Genomic DNA, 25992 nt, shown 5'->3' on the forward strand with positions numbered 1-25992 from the left:
GAACACTTCACGATCACAGCAAAGCTTTTGTGTGTCTTCAGTGACCATTAAAATCCCATTCTCAAATCCCACACAGCTGTTTTCTTCCCCTCTTTAAAACAAAATACAAGAAAGCTTTTCTGATGCAAAAGGGAGAGACCAGCGGGACCAGGATTAATGGTGACAAAGAGACCTGAAGGTTTGCCCTCTTTTCAACACTTCGGCCTTTGAGTATTTCAGGCTACGGACAAACACTATGGTCTCTCTGTGGCTAAGATGGTGAACCTAATAAAAGAGGTCACTCTCTAGCATCTGACTGTTTTCTTAAGAGTCACGCCTTGACTTCTGAAGGAGAGCCACAAGCAGCCCACGCGGATTCCCAGGGTGTCCTGGAGCTGTGCTTTGTCGTAGCTCAGAGGCCACAGCACTCGAGGCAGTGCTGTGGCCTCAGGATCCTGGTTTGAACCCCTCTTAAATGAGACTTTCAGGATAACAAGAGGCAGCCCCCCCTTGTGCTGAGAGGTTGATTTGTCAGGTCTGCCCAGGTTTTTGCTGTGCGCTTAGGTTTGCAGTTTGAAAACATTTTTATAGTTGGGGCAGAGAGATGAGCCCAGCGTGATGCCTTCCTTGCTGGGTTCCCCAGGGCGTGCTATGTTCTCTTCATGCCTAGTTAATGGGGCTGAGATTTCACTTCCTTGGAGGGCCTCTTTTGCCCTCAATTTAAATATTTCCCTAAAGATTTGCCCTTTGCCCTCTTTTCTCTTAATGTTGGCAACTACCCTTGGGATTTCATCTGTTGTCCCTCTGAAGATTCATTTACTCATTCATTCAATTAAATACTAAGCTCTGATTATGTGCTGGGTACTGTTCTAGGAGCTGGAGATACAGTAGAGAAGACAGATCTGGCACTGCCCTACTGAGGCCCTCCTTCTAGCGGAGAATTTGGACAAGAAACAAGTAAGTATACAGTACAATGCTGACTAGTCGCAAGTGTAATGAAGAAAAGTAAAAAACAAGGTAAGTGGGGAAGACAAAGAGTGGTGGGAGTGGAGTTCGTATAGATGCTATTTTAAAAGAGTGGCCAGGAAAGGCCTTTCTGAGCAGAGACCAGAGGGCAATAGCCTTGCACAGGCATTGCCTCATAGCCAAAAGGCCAGTGTAGCAGGAACATAGTGAAAAGGGCAGGGTGATAGAAGATGAATTTAAAAAAGCAAACAAGACCCGATCACATAGGTTCTTAAAGGTCACGGTAAGGAAATGAGACCTTAACTCTAAGTGTGTTAGAGGTTTGGATCAGGGAATAACATGATCTGACACGTTTTTAAAAGATCTGGTTGCTGCCTGGAAAATAGACTAAAGGCAGGCAAGAATAAAGAGAACAGTTCAGAGCCTATCCCAATAGACTGGGCAGGAGATAATGGTGGTTTGGAACAGAGTGGAAATAATGGAGGAAGAGAAAACTAGTGAGATTCAGGATAGAATCTGAAGGCAGAGCTGACAGGATTTGCTAATGGATTAGCTGGGATGCATGTCAGAATGAGGGGTCAAGAAGACTGAAGGCTCTGAGGTTTTTAACTTGAGCAACTGGGTAAATAGATGTGCCATTTACTGAGGTGAGGGAGAAATAGGTTTGATTTGGGAGGGAGGGAAGATGAGAAAATATTTTGTTTAGCCACGTCGAGCTTGAGATGCTTGTTGGCCATGCAAGTTTGATAATGAAAAGACACTGGTTTTACTGCTGGTCTCCAAGGTAGAATATCACACCTCAGGGATTTACAAGATGATCCACTGGGTGTGGGCAAAACATTTTCACACCTATGTATATCAATTTTTATTTTAAAAATGAAGAAATAAAGTTTCACTGGTTTAGTATATGCTATAAGAACGGCCCTTCCATCAGTGCACACTTTCATGAGTCACAGACAAGTGTGAAGACCCAAGGTCTCGAAGAAAAGAGAAGAGCAAGCATTCCACAACTTGAGGGTGGGAGGTACTGACTGATTCTCTTCTTTTCAATGCATTACAGTTTAACTATGCCTGGTCAAATGGGTTTTCTGATTATATTACCCAATTTGCACCAAACTAACTGTCACAAAATAGAAAGCACTTTGAATGATTCCTGCAGAAACCTGGACTGAAGCTGGAACCAATGGTACAAGCGCAGTGAGTGACAGGGTAGTGTCAGGCAGACACTCGGAGCACTCACTCTTTGTCAGACCACATCATGAAACAGAAACGATATCGATGCAACCAGAGCCGACAAGAATTGAGCCACAATGCTAGAAATTAACAAAAAGTCTGTCTGAAAAATAGATTTACGACCACTACTGTTAACAATGAACCTTGCCAGATTATAATATGGTACCTGCAGATGCTAGCCAGTTATTTTAAGTTTGTGTTTCCTGAACCTGTATCTCATTCTTCTATCTTTATAATGTATATAATATATTGGGCAATAGTACAAGTATAATATTTAAATATGTAAATATTCATAAATTTAAAACTACGTGTGTGTGTGAGAGATAAAAAATGTTTAACACCTCTGGGATACAGAAGTCTACAATTCAAAAACAGAGGTCAGAGCTGGAGAGCGCAGTTTGGGAGTCACCAGCATGTGGGGGTATTTAAAGCTGTGGCACTGGATGAGGTCACCTAGGATAGTGTGACAATAGAGAAGGGCGACAGAGGACTGAGCCCTGGGATACCAGATGCTTTTGAGATCAAAAATTAGGGGAGAAACCAGCATGGAAAATGAAAAGGGAGCAGCCAGCAGGGCAGGAGGAGAACCAGAAGTGTGTAGTGTCTGAAACCCATGAGAAGAAAGTGTTTCCCGAAGGAGGGAGTAATCGATGGTGTCTGAGTGAGAGTTGGCAACTGGATTTGGTAACATGAAGGTTGTTAGAAATCTTGGAAAAAGCAGTTTGAATAGAGGGGTTGGGAATGAAAACCAGATTGGCTACAGTTGAGGAAAAATGGGAGGTGAGGAAGCAAAGACAAGAAGTTCAGATAACTGTTTCAAGGAGTTTTCCTCTAGAAGGGGTCCAAGAAATGAGGCAGTCTCTGGAGAGAACAAAGCAGGGTGTGTTTGTTTTTTAAGACAGGAGATTTGTGTGCTATTGGAAATGGTCTAGTAGAAAAGGAGAATTCTGAGATGGGGGTGGGGGGTCTGCGGGGACAGTAGCAGGAGTAATGTCCTTGAGAAGGTGAGAGGGATGAACGGGCTCAGAGCACAAGGGGAGGAGTTGGTTGTAGGCAGGAGCATGGCTGTGCCTCCATTTGAAGAGCAGGGAAGTCAGAGCACGTGCGGACAGATAGACGGGTTCACATGGACATGCAGAGATGATGCTGTTTTCCTAGACTCCCAGATGCCCGTGGATCTCTACCTGGAAGTCTTGTAACGACTTAAATTCAACTTGCCCAAAGGGAATGCTTCCCTTTCCTCTCCTGTCCAGTCTTTCCTACCCTCTGGCTTTCCTCTTTTTATAAACACATCTCTACTCTCTCAGTCACCAAGGCTCCAACCCCGGGAGTCCAAACCGCAGTTATTATGCTGGACTCCTCTCCTTCCTGCACGTCAGTCAGCGGCCGCTTCCTGCAGGTGTCCCTTTTGTCCATTCCCTAGTCTTCATCCCGATGGCACTGGTGTCCTTTGATCCTCTCCATCTCTTATGCAAATTACTGCAAGAACCTTCTATTTCCCTTGCCTTCTGTTACTCCTGCCTCAGCTCTGTTACACCGTCAGCTTCACCTTTCCAAAGTGCTTCTTTGATTGCTTCGCTCCCTGGCTCACAAACCTTGGTGCAACTCGCTGCATTTCTCTCAGTGTCTTCGACTCAGAACTCAGTCTTTGGTCTTTTTTTCTGTATCTGAGCTCATTCTTTCTCATGCCCTCTCAAGAGCCTATTTTTCTTCCTGCTTTTCCTATAAATCTTTTCTGATTATTTCTTCCCCAGTGATCACATTCATCCAACTATTCAACCAACCCACAGGCTTTTTCTCAGTTCCTCCTGCATATGAAACAGGGCCGGGTGAGATGAGTGACATATGGAAAGTAAGTGCCAGGATCAGAGGCCAAGTCAGAAATCTCCGAGTTCACCCCAACTCTTTCTTCGCCTCAGTCTCCAATTCTATATATCACCAAACGCTGCTTCTATTTCTTCCTAAATATTTCTCTAATCCATTGCTTCTTTTCTACTCCATTTAGGACCTTCGAGTCCTCAATATTTCTTATGTGAAGCATTCAAAAGCCCCCAAGTTAGTTTTTCTGCCACCAGTCCTCACCTCCAATCCAGTGAGACAGACTTTTTTTAGAATACAGATATGACCTAGACACTCCCTGGCTAAATCCTCAAACAGTACCTTGCCACCTAGAGATAAAATCAAGGCTCCTCAGCAACATACTCAAGGTGTCTCATGACTTGCCCTGCGTTTCCCACTAGCCTAGCTGCCCACCACCACATCCCAGACTGCTCTGCAGGTCTGGTAATACTGACATGTCAGGGATGCCCTGTGCTCATCTTGCTTGTTCTTGTTCTCCAGGACTGTTCCTCTGCTTGAACGCTCCTGTCCATTGGCGCATTGTCTGTGCATTCTTCAGAACTCAGTTTAGGCTTTCTGTCTTCTGGGAAGGCTTTCTGACGCCTGCCTGGGAGGGCCAAGTGTGCCTTGAGGGGTGGTGCCTTATCTATGCCAGCCCCCCTGCATCTGCACCAGAGCCGGCCAGAGGGTCTCCATGTGAGTGCAGTATGAATAAGCTCGTCACAGGGCACAGGCTGGACCCAGGAGGGGGGACAGTTTTCAAATTGAGAGACTTGGGAACATAGGGCTCTTGAGTCAGACCTGTATTTGAACCCTGGCTCTGCCACTTAAAGGCTGGGTGACATTGGGTAAAGGGCTTACCTCCCTTTGCCTTAGTTTCCTTATTTATAAAAAAAAAAAAAAAAAGGCATGATGCTTCTCACTTAGGTCATAGCTCAGATGTCACCTGTTCTGAGAGCCTTCCCTGAATACCCTATAGAGACTAACCCCTCCTCTCTTCCTCCCCTCTCTGTTTTATTATCTTTCATAGCACTTATAACTTCTGAAATTATCCCTTCTTCTTTATTTTTTTATTGTCCATCTCCCTCTGTTAGAATTTGCACTTCGTAAGAGCCGGCCCCTCACCCATGATGTTCTCACTGCTTTATAACAAGTCCACAGAGTAGCACAGAGAGGGGTCTTGATAAATGCTGGTTGAATTAATTTTTCTCAACTGCTGCAGAGGAGAGCTATAGCTGGTAAAAGCTGAATTAAACTTTCCTAGTGTCTCAAGAACCCAGGCACTAAAATGCTACCCAATTTGCCAGTTGCCTGGATTGTTTTTTTTCTAAATCTCAGCAAGTTTTAAGAATAATCTATCTATCTATCATCCTTATATGCAGTATATTTCTTAAATAATTTATCCTTTATGAAAGGATAAACAGCTATGAAAGAAAAATAAATTGAGAACCCAGAAATAAAACCACATAAATATGGACAGATAATTTTTGACAAAGAAGCTGAAAACATACAATGGAGCAAAGACAGCCTCTTCAATAAATGGTGCTGGGAGAATTGGATAGCCACGTGCAAAAGAATGAAACTGGACTGCTATTTGTCACCATGTACCAAAGTTAATTCAAAATGGATCAAAGACTTAAGCATAAGACCTGACACAATAAACTGCATAGAAGAAAACATAGGTACTAAACTTATGGACCTTGGGTTCAAAGAGCATTTTATGAACTTGACTCCAAAGGCAATGGAAGTAAAAGCTAAAATAAACGAATGGGACTATATGAAACTTAAAAGCTTCTGCACAGCAAAAGAAACCATTGACAAAATAAAGAGGCCACCAACTGAATGGTAGATTTTTGCAAATAGTGCCTCCGATAAGGGGCTAGTATCCAGAATATACAAGGAACTCATGCAACTCAACAACAAAAAAACAAACAACCCAATTGAAAAATGGGCAGAGGACTTGAAGAGACATTTCTCCAAAGAGGACATACAAATGGCAAATAGACATATGAAAAAATGCTCAACATCACTAATCATCAGAGAAATGCAAATCAAAACCACAATGAGATATCACCTCACCCCAGTCAGAATGGCTATCATCAACAAGACAAATAGTAACAAATGTTGGAGAGGCTGTGGAGAAAAAGGAACCCTCATACACTGTTGGTGGGAATGCAGACTGGTGCAGCCGTTATGGAAGGCAGTGTGGAGGTTTCTCAAAGAATTACGAATAGAATTGCCATATGACCCAGCAATCCCTCTCCTGGGTATCTACCCCAAAAATCTGAAAACATTTAGAGATAAAGACACGTGTGCTCCAATGTTCATTGCAGCTTTGTTTACGGTGGCCAAGACATGGAAACAACCAAAATGTCCTTCGATAGATGAATGGATAAAGAAGTTGTGGTATATATACACAATGGAATACTATTCGGCAGTAAGAAAAGATGATATAGGAACCTTTGTGACAACATGGATGGATCTTGAGAGAGTAATGCTGAGCAAAACAAGTCAGACAGAAAAAGCAGAGAACCATGTGATTTCACTGATATGTGGTATATAAACCAAAAACAACAAAAGAACAAGACAAACAAATGAGAAACAGAAACTCATAGACACAGACAATAGTTTAGTGGTTGCCAGAGGGTAAGGGGGGCGGAGGGTGGGGGGTGGGAGATGAGGGTAAGGGGGATCGAATATATGGTGATGGAAGGAGAACTGACTCTGGGTGATGAACACACAATGGGATTTATAGATGATGTAATACAGAATTGTACACCTGAAATCTATGTAATTTTACTAACAATTGTCACCCCAATAAATTTAATAAAATAAAATTAAAAAACAAAAAAAAACAAAAACAAAAAAAGAAAGAAAAATAGCTAGAAATCCATGTCATCATTAATTTTTCTTTAGCTATGTAAGACTTTATGAATTACTGTGGAGCTTAAGGAATTTGTTCCTTGCAGAATATAACTGCTTTTTTTTTTTTGCCATCTTGCTAAAATTCATCACAGATGGTACAAAGGTCACCTGCAGAGCAGGCTGTCCCCAAAGTCCTTAAATGCCAAATTAGAGACTTTACTGTGTAAAAATGACTACAAGGAAGAAAGAACTTAACAGCTCAGAGGTGACTGTCCTTTGATGTAACTTGGGACATTCAAATTTTTTTTTTAAATGATATTGGAAAAACAAACAATTCGATAAAAAAAGAGGAAAAGAATATGAATATTCTCAGAAGAAATCCAAATGGCCACAGACATATGACAGCAGGCTCAGTCTTACAGATAAAGAAAAACAAGGTTAAAAACTTGATCATTTTTGCTTATTAGCATTGCAAAAATTAAAAATATTAGCGATAACTAACCCATGTTAGCAATGATATGGGGCAATAAACCCTCAGACACAATGCTGGAGGGAGTATGGTCTTTTTGGAGAGTAATTTGGCAGTACCTACTAAAGTTTTAAATACGCACATCGTTTGACCTGGCAGTTGGATGTCTACAAGTCTATCCTTCAGAAATATTGGCCACGTGCACAAAAAAAGAATATTCACTGCAGTATTGTGTGTAATAGAAAAATTACGTCCACCAATATGGTGGCTATAGGTGAATATTTAGTATAGCTAATAAGTACTGGTATCTTAAAAGTAGACTAGGAAGCTGTAAAAGAAATAAGGTAGCTCCTCTATTAGCAAGGGACGATGTCCGTGATCTACGCTATAGTTTAAAATAACACACAGCACTATTCAAATTATATTGATATATATTTTTAAATATGTTCTTTTCACACATAAACCTATAATCTATTTTCAACACAGCAGCCAAAGTTGTCCTTTTGAAACATAAGTCAGAACACTGTTACTCCTCTACTCAAAACCCTTCTTTGGCTTTGTTTCCCAGTTTCCAAGTCAGCATCCTCACCACCATTTCCATTCCCCACGTGATCTGGCCACAGCTCGGACTTCCTCCCTTTTCCCTCCCTCAGGTCTCCCGTCCTGGCCTTCTTTCCAATGCCTCAGCGTTTTTGTACGTGCTGATGCCTTTGCCTGGGACCTCTCCCAGGTATCCCCGTGGCTGGCTTCCTCTGTCCTTCACATCTCCACACAAATGGCACTTTGCAAGATCATAGTCCCTGACCATAGTCTACATTTTGGGGTGTGCACTTCTCCTCAGCCCTCCCCTTTGCCCTGGCACTTTCCTTTCCACTTCCTTGCTCACCTGTTCTTATACCCTTCCCGCCATAGGCTGCATGGTAAGTTTCCTTGTTCACCGGATTGCGGTCTAGCACCCCCCTCTGGCATCATAAACTCCGTAGGGCTGAGATTTTTGCTCTTTTGTTTCATTACTGGATTTGCAGCACCTAGAATAGGACCTGGCACTATTGAGCACTGAACACAGTAGGTGTTCAATGAATATTTATTGAATGAATAACTACAATTTCATTTTTATATGTGCATAAAAACAGACTTGGAAAACACACACAGCAAACTATTGACAGCAATTATTTCTGAGGAGTGAGATTAGGAGCTGAGGGGAGAACGTTCACCTTTAACTGTATACATTTCTGTACCATTTGAAATGTACACAGTTTTGGTAATTAAAGCTAAATAACAATATTTTAAAGGAAAAACATAATGGTTCTATCTCTCCTTCCAGGTGATTCAAAACACTTTTTTGGACTTTTCTGAAAATACTAAAAATAATTTCTAAAAAGAATTATCTTAGGCTTGTCTCTACAGTGTGTACCATCCACACATCTTCTTGAAGTTCTAACACCATCAAACAAACCGGGAATGTAAGACAGACAGACAGACCCCACCCCACCCCCGCACACACGGTGGTTTGCCTGTGCCATGTATCTGCTGGGTCAAAAGCCTTTCTAATTAAGACACCCAACCCCTCTTTACATACATTTCCTCCCTCCAGCAGGAGGAAGTAATTTCACTGGTAATTCTTTGTGCTTTTCCCTCTACATGGTAAAATCTTCAACACTGCTGTCGGACAAAATGAACCTGGTTTGGTCCCACATGGGCTACAAAATTCATCCATTGCTAGAGGGAGCTCTTGAGACAAGACACGTTGCCTCCCTAACTAGCATGACGAGCACCTCAGGACACATTCACACACACAGCAGCTACATAAACCCACAGTGAGTGTCTTTTATAAGTTGTCATGGTCGGGAGGTCTCTGTTAAGTCACTCCTGATCCTCATTCCTGGGCTTTGCTTTCTCAGAAGCAAACTCACGATAAAACTCACCGGTCATACTCTCACTGGGAGTTGGTCGCCAGTGCCCTTAACACTAGTTTTTCTTGAATTCTTAACTGGCCACAAAGCCTCCCTGGCAAGCCAACCAGGCCTCTTCCTAACAGGCAGCAAATGGGGCTAGAAAGAGGACAGGCCGCCGTCCCTGAGAGTTTCTACACCTCACCCCAGAAAGGAAGGCAACAACAGCCAATTCTTGTCACCATCTTCATGTGGAAACTGGAGCTCTTAGAACTTTAAATGAGAACAAACCAATTAGCTATGTTGCTTTTACTTTTTTCCTCTCTGTAATAAGAGGGTCAGCTGGAATAAAAGGCAAGACTATTTGAGAACCAGCTCCTCTGGTAGACAGTTACACTTGATTTTATACTTGATTTTTACGACATTTTGGCAAAGCAACAGGTCTGGGCTGTGGGGATATCGCTGACAATTCTCCTGAATACGTACCCAGCTTTGCGCCTGAAAAAACACTGATTTGCTGCTCCTTAGCTCAAGCTTCATTTCTTGGGCCTTGTGATTCTAATGACACCTCTGAAAGGACATCAGTTTATTCTGGAGGGGTCTGGTTATCAAAATTCACCTGACTTGGGACCAGAGGACAGGTTTTGGTGTAGGGCCATCGATATGATGTTGAGCAAGAGAACTCAGCCCTCTGAGCTCCAGTGTGTTCATCTGTTAAATGGAGGTAACAACACCTACCTGGTAAGATTTCCGTTAGGATTAAATGAGATAAAGCAGACACACTACTTAGATACAGTGCTGTTGTGACAGGTGAGAAGTCAATAAATCATTACCATTATGACTGTAAAGTGAGACCCCCTCCAATTTCCTCCATCTAAGAATCTCCCCAAATTGCCTAGAACAGTTTCTCACAACAAACAAATCTCAAGATTGACCAGCCTAGAACCTCTTGCCCAGGTTCCTCTTGCTTGGAACTTCATCAGAGGAATAGAATTGGTGTTTCTCAAATGCCAGGTCTCAAATTTAATTCTGACATACACACCACCACCACTACCACACACACACACACACACACACACACACACACACACACACTCCAACATACATGGAACTGACACTGCTAGGAGCCCTGGGCTGAAGCTCAGGCATCTTACAAGGTAGCTGAGCAGCCCCCCAGCTTTGCCTCTGCACAAATTGTCACCACCCATCAAGCCAGATGGCGAGGAGAGGAGAACAGCGGTGGTGGAGTATGCAGAAGTCTCATGGTGCCTTCTAGCTGCAGTCCTGCCCTTGCTGGGAGACCAGTCATCTGAAGACCACCGTCCCTCAGACCCTTCAAGGACAACACTGCCTCTTCTCATCAACCCTGCCTCTTCCTTTCTGTCCCTCAATTCAGCAAACATTTATTAAGTGCCCACCATAAGCCAGGCACTATGCCAGGTGCTGGGGAGCTCCTGGTCTAGTAGCCATGACAGACACCACCATTAGTTCCCAAATGAGTAGATGTCCAGGGTATTTTCCAGAGTGAGCCCAGGGAGGGAAGGATGAGCCCGACTTTGGTTCCCCTAAGTGCTTATAGAGCTCAAGACAGTTCTGTCAGCCAGAAGGTCCTGGCCAGCAGGCCACTCACCACACTGGTTTCCTGTGTGGCCCTGGCCCACTCCACAGGGCTCTGCCCGGCGTTCAGATGCTCTGGGAGACTTTTTCGCCACTTCAAGGTCCATGCCTGAGAGTTGGAGGTGAAACTGCTCCCTGTGGGCAGCCTTCCGGAGCGTGCGGATCGCTTTCCGGAGCCGCTTCTCTGTTCGCTTTACGATGCAGTTCAGATCACAAGAAGCTACGGAAATGAGAGGGGCAGTAGTGGGGAGGACGTCAGGCTATGGCATATGAGGATGTACAGGTTGACTGCAGTACCCACCAAAACCCACAGATCCTGGTGGACAGAATGGGGGCGAGACCTGGAGCCGGGCACCTAGCAGGCTGGGCAGCATTCGATACCAACAGAAATTTGTTGACCAAAATGGTAGCTTTGGGTTTTTATGAAGCAGATAAAATCCTCAGGTTCCAAACCAATTCGGTTCAGTTTGGTGGTAAAAAAGAAAAAGAAAAAAAAAAACAGGAGATACTTCAGTGGTTACACTACTTTTTCCCCCCACCCAAGAATGATGAAAAGTGAAAGGCAAAGGAATAAGGAGCAAGCGATGAGAAGCCTGGCACCAGACACTGTTTTCAAACCAACCTGTCACCTCCTTTTGGTTAGTTTCAAGCTCAAACTCAACAGTGATAAATATTTCCTTAGTGGTGCTTGGTCGGCCAGCGGCTCCAGGGACTTGCTTGCCGGAGCTGCATGTAAGGTTTGCGTAGCGGAAGCTCTCTTTTACTGAGCTGTGCTTCTCTGTATGAAGAAACAAAATTATCGGAAGCCAGATTCTGGCAAAGTACTCAGTTGAACATTTGCTTGAGCTCAGTAAACATTTCATTAAAACAACTCTCCAGGGACGAAGTGATTAACTCCAGATGCCAAGATGTTGAAAACCCTCAGCTTGGAGCACGATGACATTTTAATTTAATTTAATTTGTAAGAGCCAGGCTTGCCTCCTATATAACTTAACAATTTAGCTCTTGAAAATTATTTTCATGGGTAAATGCTGGATGTTTCTGCCTGACCAGCCATATATGTGGCCAACAGGAACCAGAGTCGTCTTGCATTCCTGACTGATGGTTTGCCAAGGTGCACTCATGTTCTCACAGTTGGTTTCCTTAAAGCTGGGCTGTGATGCACCAAGCAGGGGCTGAGGCCTCAAATAAGGAATGAGAACAGGAGTAGAAAAGAAACCAACTCCTGCTTTCAGGCAAACTGAAGTAAATCAAACACAAAGGGAAAGCTGGAAAGCACATCAACAGTGATGTCTCATTTTAAAATAACCAGGAACAATATATGGTATAAAGAATCAACAGAACCAAACAATATTATAAAGGCATCTAGGATGGGAATGAAAGTGTTGCGTGAGGCAGGGCTTTACACATCTCTATGCCATTGGGGGGGGGTCATCCCCCCCATGGCTTCCAGTGCATCTTTAATGATTATTTAACCCGAACCAAAGGGCAGGTCCACATATCATCCACACGATTAATTTGCCTCTAGTTTTAAATCTTACTTTATTGAACTGATGTATCATCTGTAGCATATTCTTCTTTAACATTACAAGGATGTTCAAAGCAACAGTTCATCAGGGGTCAAAGGAAGAGGGAGACAAATTAAATATCCCCTCTATTTCCCCTACAATCCATCTTACCTGTTCAAGAGGCTAATTTCAAATCTCAAACTAAACAGATGCTCATTTTGAACCTTTCTCCTTTTCAATGTTCCCATATCTATTTTTTAAACTTTTTATTTTGATAGAAGTTTAGATTTACAGAAAAGTTGCTAAGATAGTACTGACAGTTCCCATATACTCTTCACCAAGTTTCCCCTAATGTTAACTAATATCTTACATTAACACATACATTTATGAAAACTAAGAAATTAACATTAGTACAATGCCATTAAGTACACTAATGACCAAATCTATCTTTAAGTACTGCTTTTTCCTAGATCTAAAAATATAAATGCTCAATGTGGAGAATTTGGAAAATTAAAAAAAAAAAAAAAAAAATGAAAATCACTCATGCTCCTCCAACCCAAATATAACCACTACAAATATAACACAAATATAACCACTACAAATATAACACAAATATAACCACTACAAATGAGTTTTCTTTTCTTCTATCTATACTTTTCTTAACACAATTTGGGTTGTATTAAATATACAAAATGGAATTCCCCTTTTTCTATCTTAGCATTATAACAAGAAATCTTCCTACGTCATTAAACAGTCTTTGAAACATATAATTAATAGCTGCATAATATGCCATCAAATGGAAGTACCAAAATTAATCTTGGTTAGTTATACAAAATGGGCAGTCCAAAGTGACTACAGTGAGCTTTATGTTTATTTGTTTGTATGACTTATTTGAGAGCAAATTGGGGAAAGAAGCCTCCCTAAGACATGAATCCTGATTTATTTCTATGAAATAATCCTGGAAATGTGAGCTGGGAAAGAAAGAGGAGAGTTGGGTTCTACTCTTTTCTTTTCTTTTTTTTTTTTTTTTTTTGACTAGAAATAATGTTTAATTTTTCAGTCCTGCAAATTACTCTTTTCAATAAGTCAGTTCTACTTGGGTGGTATTTATTCTTCTGATGCCTCCAAAAACTAAATCCAGTAGGAAAGCTTAATATTACATCTTTGTTCATCAAAGAGTATCCTTTCTGAGCCAAACCTTTTTCCATTTCTTTGGCTTATATTTCAAGCAAACTCGAAGATCTAGAAAATTTAACCCAGTGTGACCACAAAGTGCTAATGCATCTGAAAGCCCTATCGATGACTGTGAATTCAGTTTTCCCCAGAGCTTCCTCATCTATACCTTGCAAAGGAAGCTCTGAAGTATAACCCAGAACTATATGGTGGTTCTAGGCGAGGCTCTTCTTTCTCCTGTGAAGAGAGTCCTTGGAGATTCTGAACTGTTCGATCCCATCGGAAGGGCTCGAGCTTGTGATGGGCCCCTTTCCCAACATGCAGGCAAGCTCCCTGCACCAGCCATCTGATTCCATACCTGGTAGTAATGGTCGCAGACCCTCGGGAAACAGCTCAGCCTTTTTCAAACTACACTTGCCTTCATTTAGCTTAAAGGTTACACTTGTCCTGATGGTGGCGACATCTTCAGAAAGAAACAAGTGAGAGATGTTACCTTCAGAGGCAAAGGAATAGAAACACCAGGAGGGTGATGGTGAGCTACCCACTGGCTGGGTCCCACTGCACGCTGCACACCCTGGACCCCTCTTATCCTGAGACCAAGAAAGGTTTGGATCATGGAGGGCCCATCATCCTGGGACTGGGGACACCAGGAGCTTCCTAAGAGCTACACTTATCCCTCTACTGAGATGAATCCAGTGCTCAACTATAACAAAGAACGGGCCCAAAGCAACCTCAACAGTGAGATGAAATATGAGGCCATTTTTGTGCCTTCCCGAGAAAGAATACCAGAATCCTCTGGTTCAAATTTGGACCAGACTGCTAAGGAAAATGAGGAAAGGCAGGTTCTACTAAATAAGCCTGCCCTGGGAGGACAGGGCTGAGGGAGCCACCATTCCAGACAAGGATGGCACTCACTAAACGTGGCTAGGATTTTTCAGGGTCTGGGAGGAAGACAGGGCCTCATTTTGGGGGTCTCATGTGCCAAATTCTGCTCTCCTCCTTTCAGTCTTAACCATATGTTAGGCTCTGGAGCCAATGACGAGGATTTAAACTCTAGCTCTTCAACTTGTGATGAGAACTTGAGCAAATTATTTAATCTCCCTAATTCTGTTTCCGCATCTATAAAATAGACATAATTATGGCACCTACATTATCAGGCTGTTGTAAGGATTAAATAATATAATGAGAGAAAAAAAATGCCTAGCCTACTGTCTAGTATTAAGTAAGAACTGAGTAACTGTTAACTATTTGCTTGCCCTTCCTGGGGGTAGCCTAAATCTCCAAGGGACCATCACTGAGGGATTGGGGTGAAACAGACCATGATGTCTGCTCTGGCTGGGTCCAAACATCAGGCAAGAAGGGCAGTGAAGGCTCAGGCTTAAGACTCTGGATCCAGACTGCCTGGTTAGAATCCTGGCTCCACGATTTCTTATCTGAGCCACTTTCGGCCCATTATTTCACCTCTCTGAATCTCAATTTTTTCATCTGGTTAATGAGAATAACAGTAAAATTGCCCCAGAGGGTTGAAGCGTGGATTAAATTAGCTAATACATGTAATATAGTGGCTGGCAAGTTTTAAGTGTTTGACTGATATATGTGAGCTGTTATTCTCTTGCTTTGGCTCTCTAGCTTCGTCCATGTAACGTGGACATCGAAAATCATTTCCTCATCCAGCTATTCTCATGACATAATCACAGAGATGTCTAAATCTGGGAGGCTGAGGCTTCTTAAAAGCTTTAAATTTTATTCTTTGTATTTTGACAAAGGAGAAAGGGTTCAGGGTCTTTCTCTGGGGAAGAATTCTTGCTCCCCCCGTCATACCCATGTCTGTCTCCACCAACACCATGTGCCCAGGCACACACTTCCCACTAGGCCTTTGAGGTGCTGTAGGGTGCAGGGAGTTGGGGAGACCTGAGTCTCCCGGTCCCAGAGCTGTGTAGGCCTCTGCCCAATACGATGATGCACCAGGGCTGAACACGGAGCCTCCCAACACACAGTGGACACTCAATAAGTGTCAGCTACGTGGTAAGTCAGATTTCAGGCACCGAGGCTGCAGTCAAGAACATTCTGTAATGTGCTCACGGCATCGAGGAGATAAAGAGAAAACAAAGCCAACGCCCAAGAACAGCATCCCGAAAACGAAGCCCATTGAACATAGTGAGCCCGAGAGAGAACACGCAGATTTGGTAGTTACCCCCAAGAGCAGAGTCATTTGATTTTTGCTGTTTGTTCCTGAGAGGAGAAGAAGAGCCGCAGGTGACAGAGTAGGCCTCTTGCAGTCCTGACAGACAGAATGTGGATTATCAACATGGAAGCAAGGTTACAGTCTCTTCTGATAGCAGCTAAAATCACCTCCCACCCCCCTCCACATGGACCACTAGAAAAACACCCAGCATAGGGGTCTCAAAGTACTGGCCTCTGGTGGCCAGGGGTCAGCTAGTCAAAGACATGGAAGCCTTTGAGAGCATCTGACACCTAAAGGCCAGGAAGGCCTGGCCCTGGCATGAGGACCTGCCCGAAGGACTGGGACCCACTCACCTGAAGAAAGGTGAATGCCAGAGTGACATCTGAGGAAGCACCTGTCTCCTCCGCCACTCTTACCGCAATGCAGAGACACGTGGGGTGATACACTAGCTGGCAAGACCCCCTTCACTTCTAGACAGGACAAAATATAGACACTTACAGAAAGAGAAGGACACTTCCAGGTATCAGACAAGAACAGCTGAGTCCCGTGCATCAGAGGCCCCAAGAAAAGAAGGTAGAGCTGACACCCAGCACAGAACGCAGGACACCAGCCACTACTTTCCACCAAGGTAAGGGAGCTACTTATACGCTATTTTTTCATGCAGAAAAGCAACCAGGAAAACAGAAGTGAGTTCCAACCTACGCAGAAGCATAGAAGGAAACACATAGAGCCTGCAAAGTATCTCCTGTTTTTGAACTATTTAAAGAACCGGCTGCTGCAGCTGAGGGGAGGGGTGGTCGGCTGCACTATGGGTCCAGTCAGACATGGGCAGTGCTGCTGGGCCAGGGCTGAGCCCGCTGCCAGAGCCTCGCTCGTTGCCCCTTACCCACACAGTCTTTTCTATTCCAGTGGAGCTTGTATGCAGAGTGGCACTGGCATTCATAGCTGCCCACTGTGTTCACACAGACCTGCTGACAGCCTCCATTGTTGACACTGCACTCGTTGGTGTCTGTGGAACAAAACACGCTCCTGTCACAGCAGCCCATCACTGACCCGGCTGACACTATCCTCCCCTTGAGGAAGGAGCAGGAGGGGAAACACATGGTTGAAACTCATTAAACAAAGGGATGATGCTAACTGTCTTTAGGATGCGTACTTGGCACCAGCTGACCCCATCCCCCACTCAGTGGATTTCCTGGCATGAGCCTCGCCAGAATGGTCTCAAGTTCCATTCTTGACCAAACCATTCCCCCGTTAGGGACACTCAGAAGGGGCCACATTCTACTTTCAAATGTCCAAACTCAGTCGCTGCGCAGGCTTCCAATTTAAAACTCCACCATCCCCCTGGACTACATACCAAGGGCATAGAAATCGGATCCCCCCTTGACAGTTCATACAGTTGAAGTACAGAGAAGGAAAATGACTTGCACTAGTCCCCATCAACCTGAAACTGAGTTCAGGTCAAAGGTGGCTCCAACTAACACCCAGAAACATATCCGTATTCAGGGGCCCTCCCCTTGGCATTTCTTGGGGAACTGGAAGAGTATGTTTTTAGCCAGGCCAAGAATGTGTTGAAAATGAGAAGCGAGACCACACTATAGCAAATCACCACTATCCATTCTTCTTAAGCACGGGACACAGGACTGAGTGGGAAGGACTTGGGCCAGTGGTTCCTAAACCCTCAGATCCTTAGAATTGCCTTGGAAGCCCCAGACATGCTGAGGCAGAATGTGTATTCTCAGCGATGGCTGAATGAACCTGATGGTCAGGGGAGCGAAGTGCAAGGCATTTGGCGCCAAATCTGATTTACGCCATAGTCTACTCGACCATAAGGACAAATGACATCAGAACATGTTGCTTCATGAGCACAGAGCAGGAAGATAAAGTCAGTGGTTCTGCTTCCAGCTCAAAGACCAGCACAAAGGGCTCGAAAAACGCCTCACAGTCAGTTCCCATGCACAGCAGGGCGGTGGAATCGTTGGTGGCCCGCCAAGCCTCTCTGAGGACTGTGACTACTATCTGCTGGAAGTTCCAACGGATAGGGTATCGGCTCCTGAGACATCCTCCCATTCTCTGAATATAACTGCATCGATAAAATCAATAAAGAATTCACAGCTGAAGAGCTAAGCTCTTTTCTCTGCTTCATTTCACGCTTTACATGCTACAGGGATAAATGGGGATCATGTCCCTTAGCAGACGCTTTCCTTGAGTCGATGAACTCACGACTGCTATCCAGGGACAAGACTGTCCCATTCACCCCCCAGTGTAGAATTGGCCCCGATCTGAGGAAACCTCGGGGATAGACCCTGTTCCCCTGCAGGCCCAGCCTCATCTGTCTCCAGAGGGGCGTTCTGCTCACCTCCACAGTGGGTAAAGCCATAGAGGGTGTACCCTTTGTTGCAAGCACATGAGAACGTGCCAGGGTGGTTGACACAGCTATGGTCACAGGTCCTGTCCAAAGAGCATTCATCCACATCTGGAATTGTAAATGGAAAGGGGACCTGAAACCGACTCTGAGGGATGCATGGAGAGAATATGTGCATAATAATAGCAATGATGAGAAAAACAACACAGACAATTAAAAAATGATCTATCAGTTCTCCCAATCACTTATGTTAAAGAAAGTGTTGAGCAGCCCACAATAACTATACTCACTGCCGGATTCTTCGTTGCAAATTGCACTTGCCTAAATGCTCAGTTGGTCTCTCTCACCCACGCTTACTTGCAGGACTGAGTAATTTAAAATATTTAAATTAAGGCAAATGAGATAACACACCTAAAAGGGGTTTGTAAATGATCAGGTGCAGACTATGCATTGTGACTGTTATGTTACTAATGGTAGAACAGCAATAGTAACTTAATAAGTGATGGTAAATTGAAAGGAAAAAACACTCGGTTGGAGATAAATCTGGTTCCTATCTCTTTCTGATCTTTCCAGAATGAGTATTCTGGCCCCAGGAGGCCTGTTGATCCTGGATTTTAATGCCCTCTGCACTAAAAGAATGCATTTATGCTAATACCCTCAGTAATTAGCAGACACTGAAGTTTCTATTGCAGACACTGAAATTTTGTGTTTAAGCTCCAAACTGGATCCTCTTGGTCAATCCCTTGCCTTTGTTCCTCCCCCATGGTTTGAGTCCTGGGCCCCTGCTGTCCTGGTCCATTGGGGAGGCCTCCCTGGCTTCAGCTAAGGTCCCGGAAACTGACCTCAGGAGGCTATATTTATCGGTCTAATCATCTCTCCTTCCCTGATCTGGTCCTCACATCTTTCCTGTGACTAGAATTTCAGTGCTTCACTTCCTCAGCTCTTTGGACAGTTTTAACAGTTACCACTTATGTCTCTAAATGGATAAACCAGGACCAGTGCAGAGCTCAGTGGAAGCCAGATAGACCATTTCCAGATCTCTTTTTTAACACCAAGTATTCCATGAGAAACTACATTAATAAAGAAACAAGCCTTTGCAAGAAACCGGAAGAACAAAAAAATGACATAAAAGGCAAATTCTTGCAAAACCTCCTCTTCCCTACCTTTCTCCAGAAATCCTGGCAATTTCTTCAGTAAATTTGTTCTGTGCAAATATTTCTAATACCAAGACTGATCAGTGAAAAATGAGAAAAAGTCTGTTTCTTCCCTAGTAATGGATGTCACTCTCTGAATTCTGTTATTAACATCAGCCAGTTGTCGAGAAAGTGGACTCGTCCAGTAGCTGACTTTGGCTGCTCACAATGGGCTTTTGCTTTGCCAAAAAAAATGAGATCACTTTTCTAATTCCTTTTTAATATGTTTACACAGCTTAAACAGTATTTCTTGCTCTATACATTATGAAACATTATGTGGAACAGCAGATTTACTTTCCAAGTCAAATGGAAGAAAACCACACAATAATCATCTAGAATGAACTCACTGAATTTAAAGGGGGCTATACTTCTGCCTAACAAAATATATATTGAGAGAGAGAGAGAGAGAGAGAGAGAGAGAGACCTAATTCACACCATAAGGTAAAAAAAAGATAATGCTAATCATTAGTATCTTATGTGAAATCAGATGTTGTTTTCTGATTTTGATTTAATTCTGGGATTTCTGACAAAACTAAGTTTGGCTGTTCTTATTTGTAGACCTGGAACAGGAGTAAATGACGACACATCTTTTTTGAGAGCTTCTTCCTGTATACCAATAGGGCATAAAAGGTACTCATCTGAAAAGATAAGTGATGCCTCCCACTCAAAACAGCTTACCACCACCCCAAATAGTTACTGATATCAACAACTGCTGCCCAGAGAAGTTTCCTTCCCACACCCCTTATGTGGGAGGGATGCCTCTGAGAAGGGGTCTGCAATCCCGCCCCACAACCGACCAGCTTCTCCTCCACTCCGCCCCCTCCCTCCTTCTTCCCAAGCACCGAAGGCTGGTCACTCAAACAAGGGCCATAAGGAAGAAACCAACTGGTATATGATCTTGGCTATGGGTTGACCCCATCTGTTTACAAGGAAAAGGTATGTTATAATAACTAAGTCGACATATTTTTGCCACCAAATTTTGTTATAAAATCCTAACATTAAAGGAAATTTTAGAAAAGGACAATTATTCATAATCTCAGCACCTAACACAGCCCTGTTTGCATTCTGTGATCCATTCCATTTCCAGCAGCGAGCTCTGCCATAATCACACCAGATGGGTTCTTTGAAGTGTTCTCTAATCATTCACAGCTTAATTTCCAAAATATACCTGTGAGCTACGTCAGTGGTTTTATTCTACCTATCAGATGAAATAAGTGATGCACAGGTTGGAGGTTGGGTTAATGACTCTGTCAAAAAGCCCAGTGAGCCAGTTTCTGCCAGGGTGGGGTTTTGTCTTCTCTGCTCCAACCAGTGGACATTGCACAGCAAAGCTACATTTCAGCACATACCTTGGCAAGACTTCTCATCTGTTAATAATTTAAATCCCTTTTTGCAGCTGCAGTCAAAACTGCCCACGGTGTTTTTGCAGAAATGATCACAACCTCCATTGCGGGTCTGGCACTCATCAATATCTGTAACAGGCAAGCATCGGCAAATCAGACAGCGATACTTGCCTCGTATTCCACAAGTCCCTGAGGTGCTATTGTGTGTGCTTCATGATCCTCTGAAACAAAAACAGACCCATACAAGCATTTAAGAATGTTTGCTGATGTTTTTAATCTTACACATGCTTTCTGGTCAATTTTGAAAGACAAGTGCTTCGTCCCCTGAGAATTCTGACTTAAACTGCCCTTGATTAGCATCAGGAAACAATCTATGGAAAAGAATGGTGATGTCCTGTTATATGGTCAGCCTTGCTCTGCTCTCTTAAGATAAGAATTCCCCCTTTGGTATACTTTCTGCTCCAGTTTAATGATTAAAGTTATAAGGAAACAGGACATTTGTTTTGGCAAATTACACAACGATCAAATAGCCTTAATGCTTTTAAATGATTCCTGATACATTAATCTTATCTTTTCTCACTTTCTTCTGGTAACTGCTTATCTACTTTTTATCATGTTAAAGAACTAAGCCTTTGTACTCTTGCCCATGAAATAATAGCAGGTCATTGGGGTCTCTATTCATCAGTAAAAATTAAAGGTACAGTTATTCATTAAGTTCTCTGGATAACAATCTTGGCCGTTACTTACACAATAATCTCCAGGCTGTTATTTATGATATGTTGATATTATCTCCTGCAAATGTTCCCTTGAACATCTGCCTTTTTCTAATAAGACCACTGTCTGAAATGGATTATTTGATACTTGTAGAAGCTGACCTTCTCAACACTTAGTGTAATTAAGTTGGTTCTAATTAAGCTTGCTCAATTATAACCTTCCACAGCCCAGGGAAGAAAAGCTTCCATCAGCAGGAATCATAGCAAATCTGGAGTCACTCAGGAGGTGTGGAGGGGAAGAGCTGACTTTATCCCCACACCCTGGCAGCATGGAGAGGCACAGGCTACCTTTACAGGTCTTTCCATCCAACTGGAGAGTGAATCCAACGGGACAACTGCAATGAACACCTGTCGAAGTATCCTTACAGGTGCGATCGCAGCCTCCATTGTTGACAGCACACGTTTCTGACGAGGAGGCAAGGGAAAGGCCGTTAGCTTCCTAAAGAAGTGCTGACACAGGAGGGAGGAAAGGTATATTGGTGCAGTATAAGTACTTGACAAAGGTCGTAAAAGCCAAGAACCCCGGTAGTGTGTTCAGTGTTGTACTCCCAAGTCTCTGCCACCAGGAGGTGAGATAGAGGGAGAGCAGGTACAGCTCCTCCCACCCATCTAAATAAGTGACCCTCTTGTTTTAAAAAAATTGGAGAACATCGGGGAATGGTGTGGTTTTCCAGGACCCATCAGCTCCAAGTCAAGTCGTTGTTTTCAATCTAGTTGTGGAGGGTGCAGCTCACTGGCCCATGTGGGAATCCGACCAGTGGTCTTGGTGTTATAAGCACTGCGCTCTAACCAACTGAGCCAACCGGCCGCCCCATAAGTAACCCCTCTTGATGGGGTAAAGATGCCTCTCCCAAACTGCTGAGCCTTTCCCTTCCACTGGCAGATTTGAAGCCACTAAAACTTCCTGTTGATCCACAGCCAGTGACCTGCTAAGTATGACACATCTGGCAGGCTCGATGTGAATGCAGAACAGGGGGTGTTCCTTCCTTAATCCTGAACTCTCTCCCTTCCATATGAGTAACGGGCAAAGCAAGAAAGGGTAAGCATTGCCCACCCCAATCAATCCCTTGTTGCAGACCCATGGCTTCTTCCTTGCAACTGCCAAGTAACTCAGATTAGAAGTTTACCTTTCCCTGAAAGAGCTGTCAGAACTACATGAAAAGTCAGCTGCAGTTGTTAAATTGCATCTATAGAGATAAGGAACAATAGCAAATGGCCTAGTTCTGCATTTCACACAATTATTCCAAGTAACAGACAAATGCTCTTCAACATTCATTCAACTGTTAGCATCTAAGCCTCCAGAAACCTGATTTTACTTCCATAGCTACCTCATTGTAGAGCCTGGGGCAAGGCAGGCTTAGTTCTAATTAAATATGATAGAACATGTATGTTTATCCGTTTCCTCTCAAAACTTCACTAAAATGAGAGTAAATAGATTTTTTAAAGTATAAATCCTTAAGGACAAAGAAAAGAGAAGACAATGGATGAAAGATGTCAAATATTCTGGAAGTGGCATGTCAGTGGAGGAGCAGTAACTGGCAGAGCAGAAAACTAAATCCTAGCGGTCTCCAGAGGAGGTACTAACAAGTGGTAAGCTCATGTGAGCGACAGAATCTCATACAGACTCAGAAATTGGAGGTACTAAGTTACTCTAGAGGCAGAGAGGAGGATGGGGTTAAAACCAGGAAGACTGATTCAAAGTGTGTAACAAATAGATAAATCCCCACGTCCCCTCCTAAATTCTACAACCAGATGGCTATCCGTCTGCTGTTTGGGCTACAGCAGAGCAATGTATCCTCTGGAGAAGTGTGACCAGAGAAGCACTGGACTCAAGGGCACCAGGAATAACAGAGGGGTACAGGGACGCACTGACAGTGAAAGTCTGTACCCTAAAAAGAGCATTAAAAATTCTTATCCCCCCCCCCCCGACTCCCAGAACACAGGCAGTCAAGCCTATGTCCCCTCAGCTGGAGGTTGAAGGGCTCCTCTCCAGCTAAACTGACCTGCCCACGTGAAAAGACCTATAGATACTGGCATTTGAGAATCTCCAAATGAAATGGCTGAGTCACTGCCTCGTCACCTAAGCTAAGCATAAAGCCCACCAGCTGACAGAATAGTCGGCGTTTTAGTATTTCACTATTAAATATGAAAAGTCAGCCAAGAATCACCAGAAATTTCAGGAAAGCCTCTAATATGAAATAAATACACCCAATCAAAAAAACAGGGTAAAGAGAACTTGGAGGAAACAAAGATAATACAGTAAACAAAAAAGAAGTTTGAAAAATCTTATAATTAATTTCCTCAGAGAGATAAGAAAAGCATCCATGAAATAAGAACAGGTTCCTACAACAACAGACCAAAGCAAAATTCTTGAAAGCAGAAATTTAAAAAGAATCCTGCAGAAAGAAGGATTGGAAGAAAGGAGGAGGAGGAGGAGGAGGAGGAGGAGGAGGAGAAAAAAAATCTCCTAGAAAGCAGAACAAAAACATAAAGAATAGAAGAAAATTGGAGGATCAATACAGGAATTACAACAGCCAGCTAATAGGAGTTCCGAGAGAAAGAACAGAGAAAATGGAGTGAAGACAATTATGAAAGAAAATAATATAAGAAAGTTTCTCAGAGCCAGGGGACTCAAACGTCCATATTGAAAAGGCCAAATGAGTGCTCGGCATAACAAGCAGGAAAAGTTCCACCATGAGGGACATTATTGTGAAATCTCAGATCACCAGGAACAAGGAGAAGACCCTAAAAATATCCAGGGAGAAGATTTCACAAGTTCCATATACAGGATCAAGAATAAAAATGGCTTTAGACTTCTTGAAACAACACTGAATGCTTGAAAACAATAGAGCACTATTCAAAACTCTGATGAAATATTCTTTCCAACTCTGAATTCTACACTGAGCCAAATTCTCAATACAGGGTGAAAATAGAATATAAAGCCATTTTCAGATGTGCAAAGTTTTTTAAAATCTAGATTTACCCATGCAAACGAATAAAAAAGAAGACATGGGATCCACCAAAACAGGAGAGTGGTGAAGGGAATTCCAGCCTGGTGCTAATGGGAAGGCCCAGATGAGAGGTGCACAGCTGGCCTGGGGAGTCAGGCCCACTGAAGCAGGTGGAAGCCTCAGAAGAGACTTCTTAAGAAGAAAATGGAACGGATAAGTTAACTATTATATTTGAACACACTGAAAAGGGTTTTAGAGCTCTGCCAGAAATTTGCAAAAGAACTGGTAAGAGGTACTTAGAAAACTAAGCAAATAAAAAAAATGCAATCATAGCACATTACATGCCTTGGGTGAATCATATTTACATATTCATAGTCACAGTAGAGTAAACACATAATATTGATATAAAACCATGTTAAAGGTATGGGAGAGGGGGCAGAGAAGAGAGAGAAAGAGAGAGAGAGAGAGAGAGAGAGAGAGAGAGAGAGAGAGAGAGAGAGAGAGTTAGGGGAGGGAGCAGAAGAACTAAAATGTAGTGTTCTATAGTAGAAAATCAAAAGCTAATATCTAGGGGCAGCAGGATAGCTCAGTTGGTTAGAGCACAAACTCTCAACAAGGCTGCTGGTTCAATTCCCACATGGGATGGTGGGCTGCGCCCCCTGCACCTAAAGATTGAAAACGGCAACTGGACTTGGAGCTGAGCTGCGCCCTTCACAACTAGATTGAAGGACAATGACTTGGAGCTGACAGGTGCCAGAAAAACACACTGCTCCCCAATATTCCCCAATAAAAAATTTGAAAAATAAAAGCTACTATCTAAAATTGAAATAACTGGAAATAATGAAAATATCTCAAACTGGATAAAAACGAGAAATAACTGTATACACTTCACTTTTCAGAAATATGGGGGAAGCGGAGTCAGGAGAAGAAACAAGTAGAATTAAAAATTGTTGCCTCTGGTGAATGAGATGAGGGAATGGGAATTTAGGAGACAAGGAAATGATGTGTTTCATTACAAGCTTAATAACACTAATTAAGTTGTTTTTAAATTTTTATATTATTCATATGTACTATTTTAATTTAGGCAATTTAAAATTTTAATAGGGCAGAAAAGAGCTCAGAAATGTCACCTGCCTGCTAACCAAGAGCTGCTCAGTACCTTACCTGACTGTTAAATCTGAACCTATCGAAGATGGGTTTTGTTTAGGTCAAGCCAAGCTTCCCCCAGAACACTCGTGTGTCAGAGGATCTGTTTGATTCCCACCCCCACGGCCACTGCCGCCACTTCTGCTCTCATCTCCAGCTCCACCGTTGGATCTGCTGGAAGACCTTCCCATATCCCACAGCCAAATGCCACTCTTGTCCATTCATCTCTTCTGCCATTAACATGAGCTCAGTCAGAAAGAGAAGACTCAGTGGACAACAAAACCAGACAAATCACCATGTTAAGCGAGGGGCTGCCCAAAGTGCCTCTCTGGTCACAGCTTCTCAGAAAGAAGAAAACTGACATTCACAGGCCACCCACTAAGTCCCAGACATTGGACTCTGGGCACTTTTGCATATTATTATCTTAACTGAGCTTCCTGAGAACCCTAAGAGGTAGATGTTATGACCTTCATTTGAAAGAAAGACCAGGAGACG

At 43.2% G+C, this 25992-nt stretch overlaps 1 protein-coding gene across 9 annotated transcripts in view; it reads right to left on the reverse strand.

The window, feature by feature from the left end:
- The window catches only part of SCUBE2 (signal peptide, CUB domain and EGF like domain containing 2), a 59639-nt gene that overhangs the window by 12414 nt on the left and 21233 nt on the right, over positions 1–25992 (reverse strand). For 4 of the 9 annotated variants that reach the window (XM_019728718.3, XM_019728738.3, XM_019728692.3 and 1 more), the window contains 9 exons: positions 21689–21805; positions 20634–20756; positions 18086–18202; positions 16613–16735; positions 16080–16196; positions 15736–15822; positions 13900–14034; positions 11483–11638; positions 10874–11080 (listed from right to left, as the gene is read on the reverse strand). In XM_019728718.3, the coding sequence (XP_019584277.3) occupies positions 10874–11080; positions 11483–11638; positions 13900–14034; positions 15736–15822; positions 16080–16196; positions 16613–16735; positions 18086–18202; positions 20634–20756; positions 21689–21805 (1182 nt within the window). The remainder of the gene's footprint in view (positions 1–10873; positions 11081–11482; positions 11639–13899; positions 14035–15735; positions 15823–16079; positions 16197–16612; positions 16736–18085; positions 18203–20633; positions 20757–21688; positions 21806–25992) is intronic. The other 5 variants (XM_019728749.3, XM_019728702.3, XM_074335968.2 and 2 more) reach the window with 3 other exon arrangements.

Source organism: Rhinolophus sinicus, chromosome 14 (assembly GCF_057876585.1).
Source record: "Rhinolophus sinicus isolate RSI-liver-muscle chromosome 14, RSI-T2T, whole genome shotgun sequence".
NCBI lineage: Eukaryota > Metazoa > Chordata > Mammalia > Chiroptera > Rhinolophidae > Rhinolophus > Rhinolophus sinicus.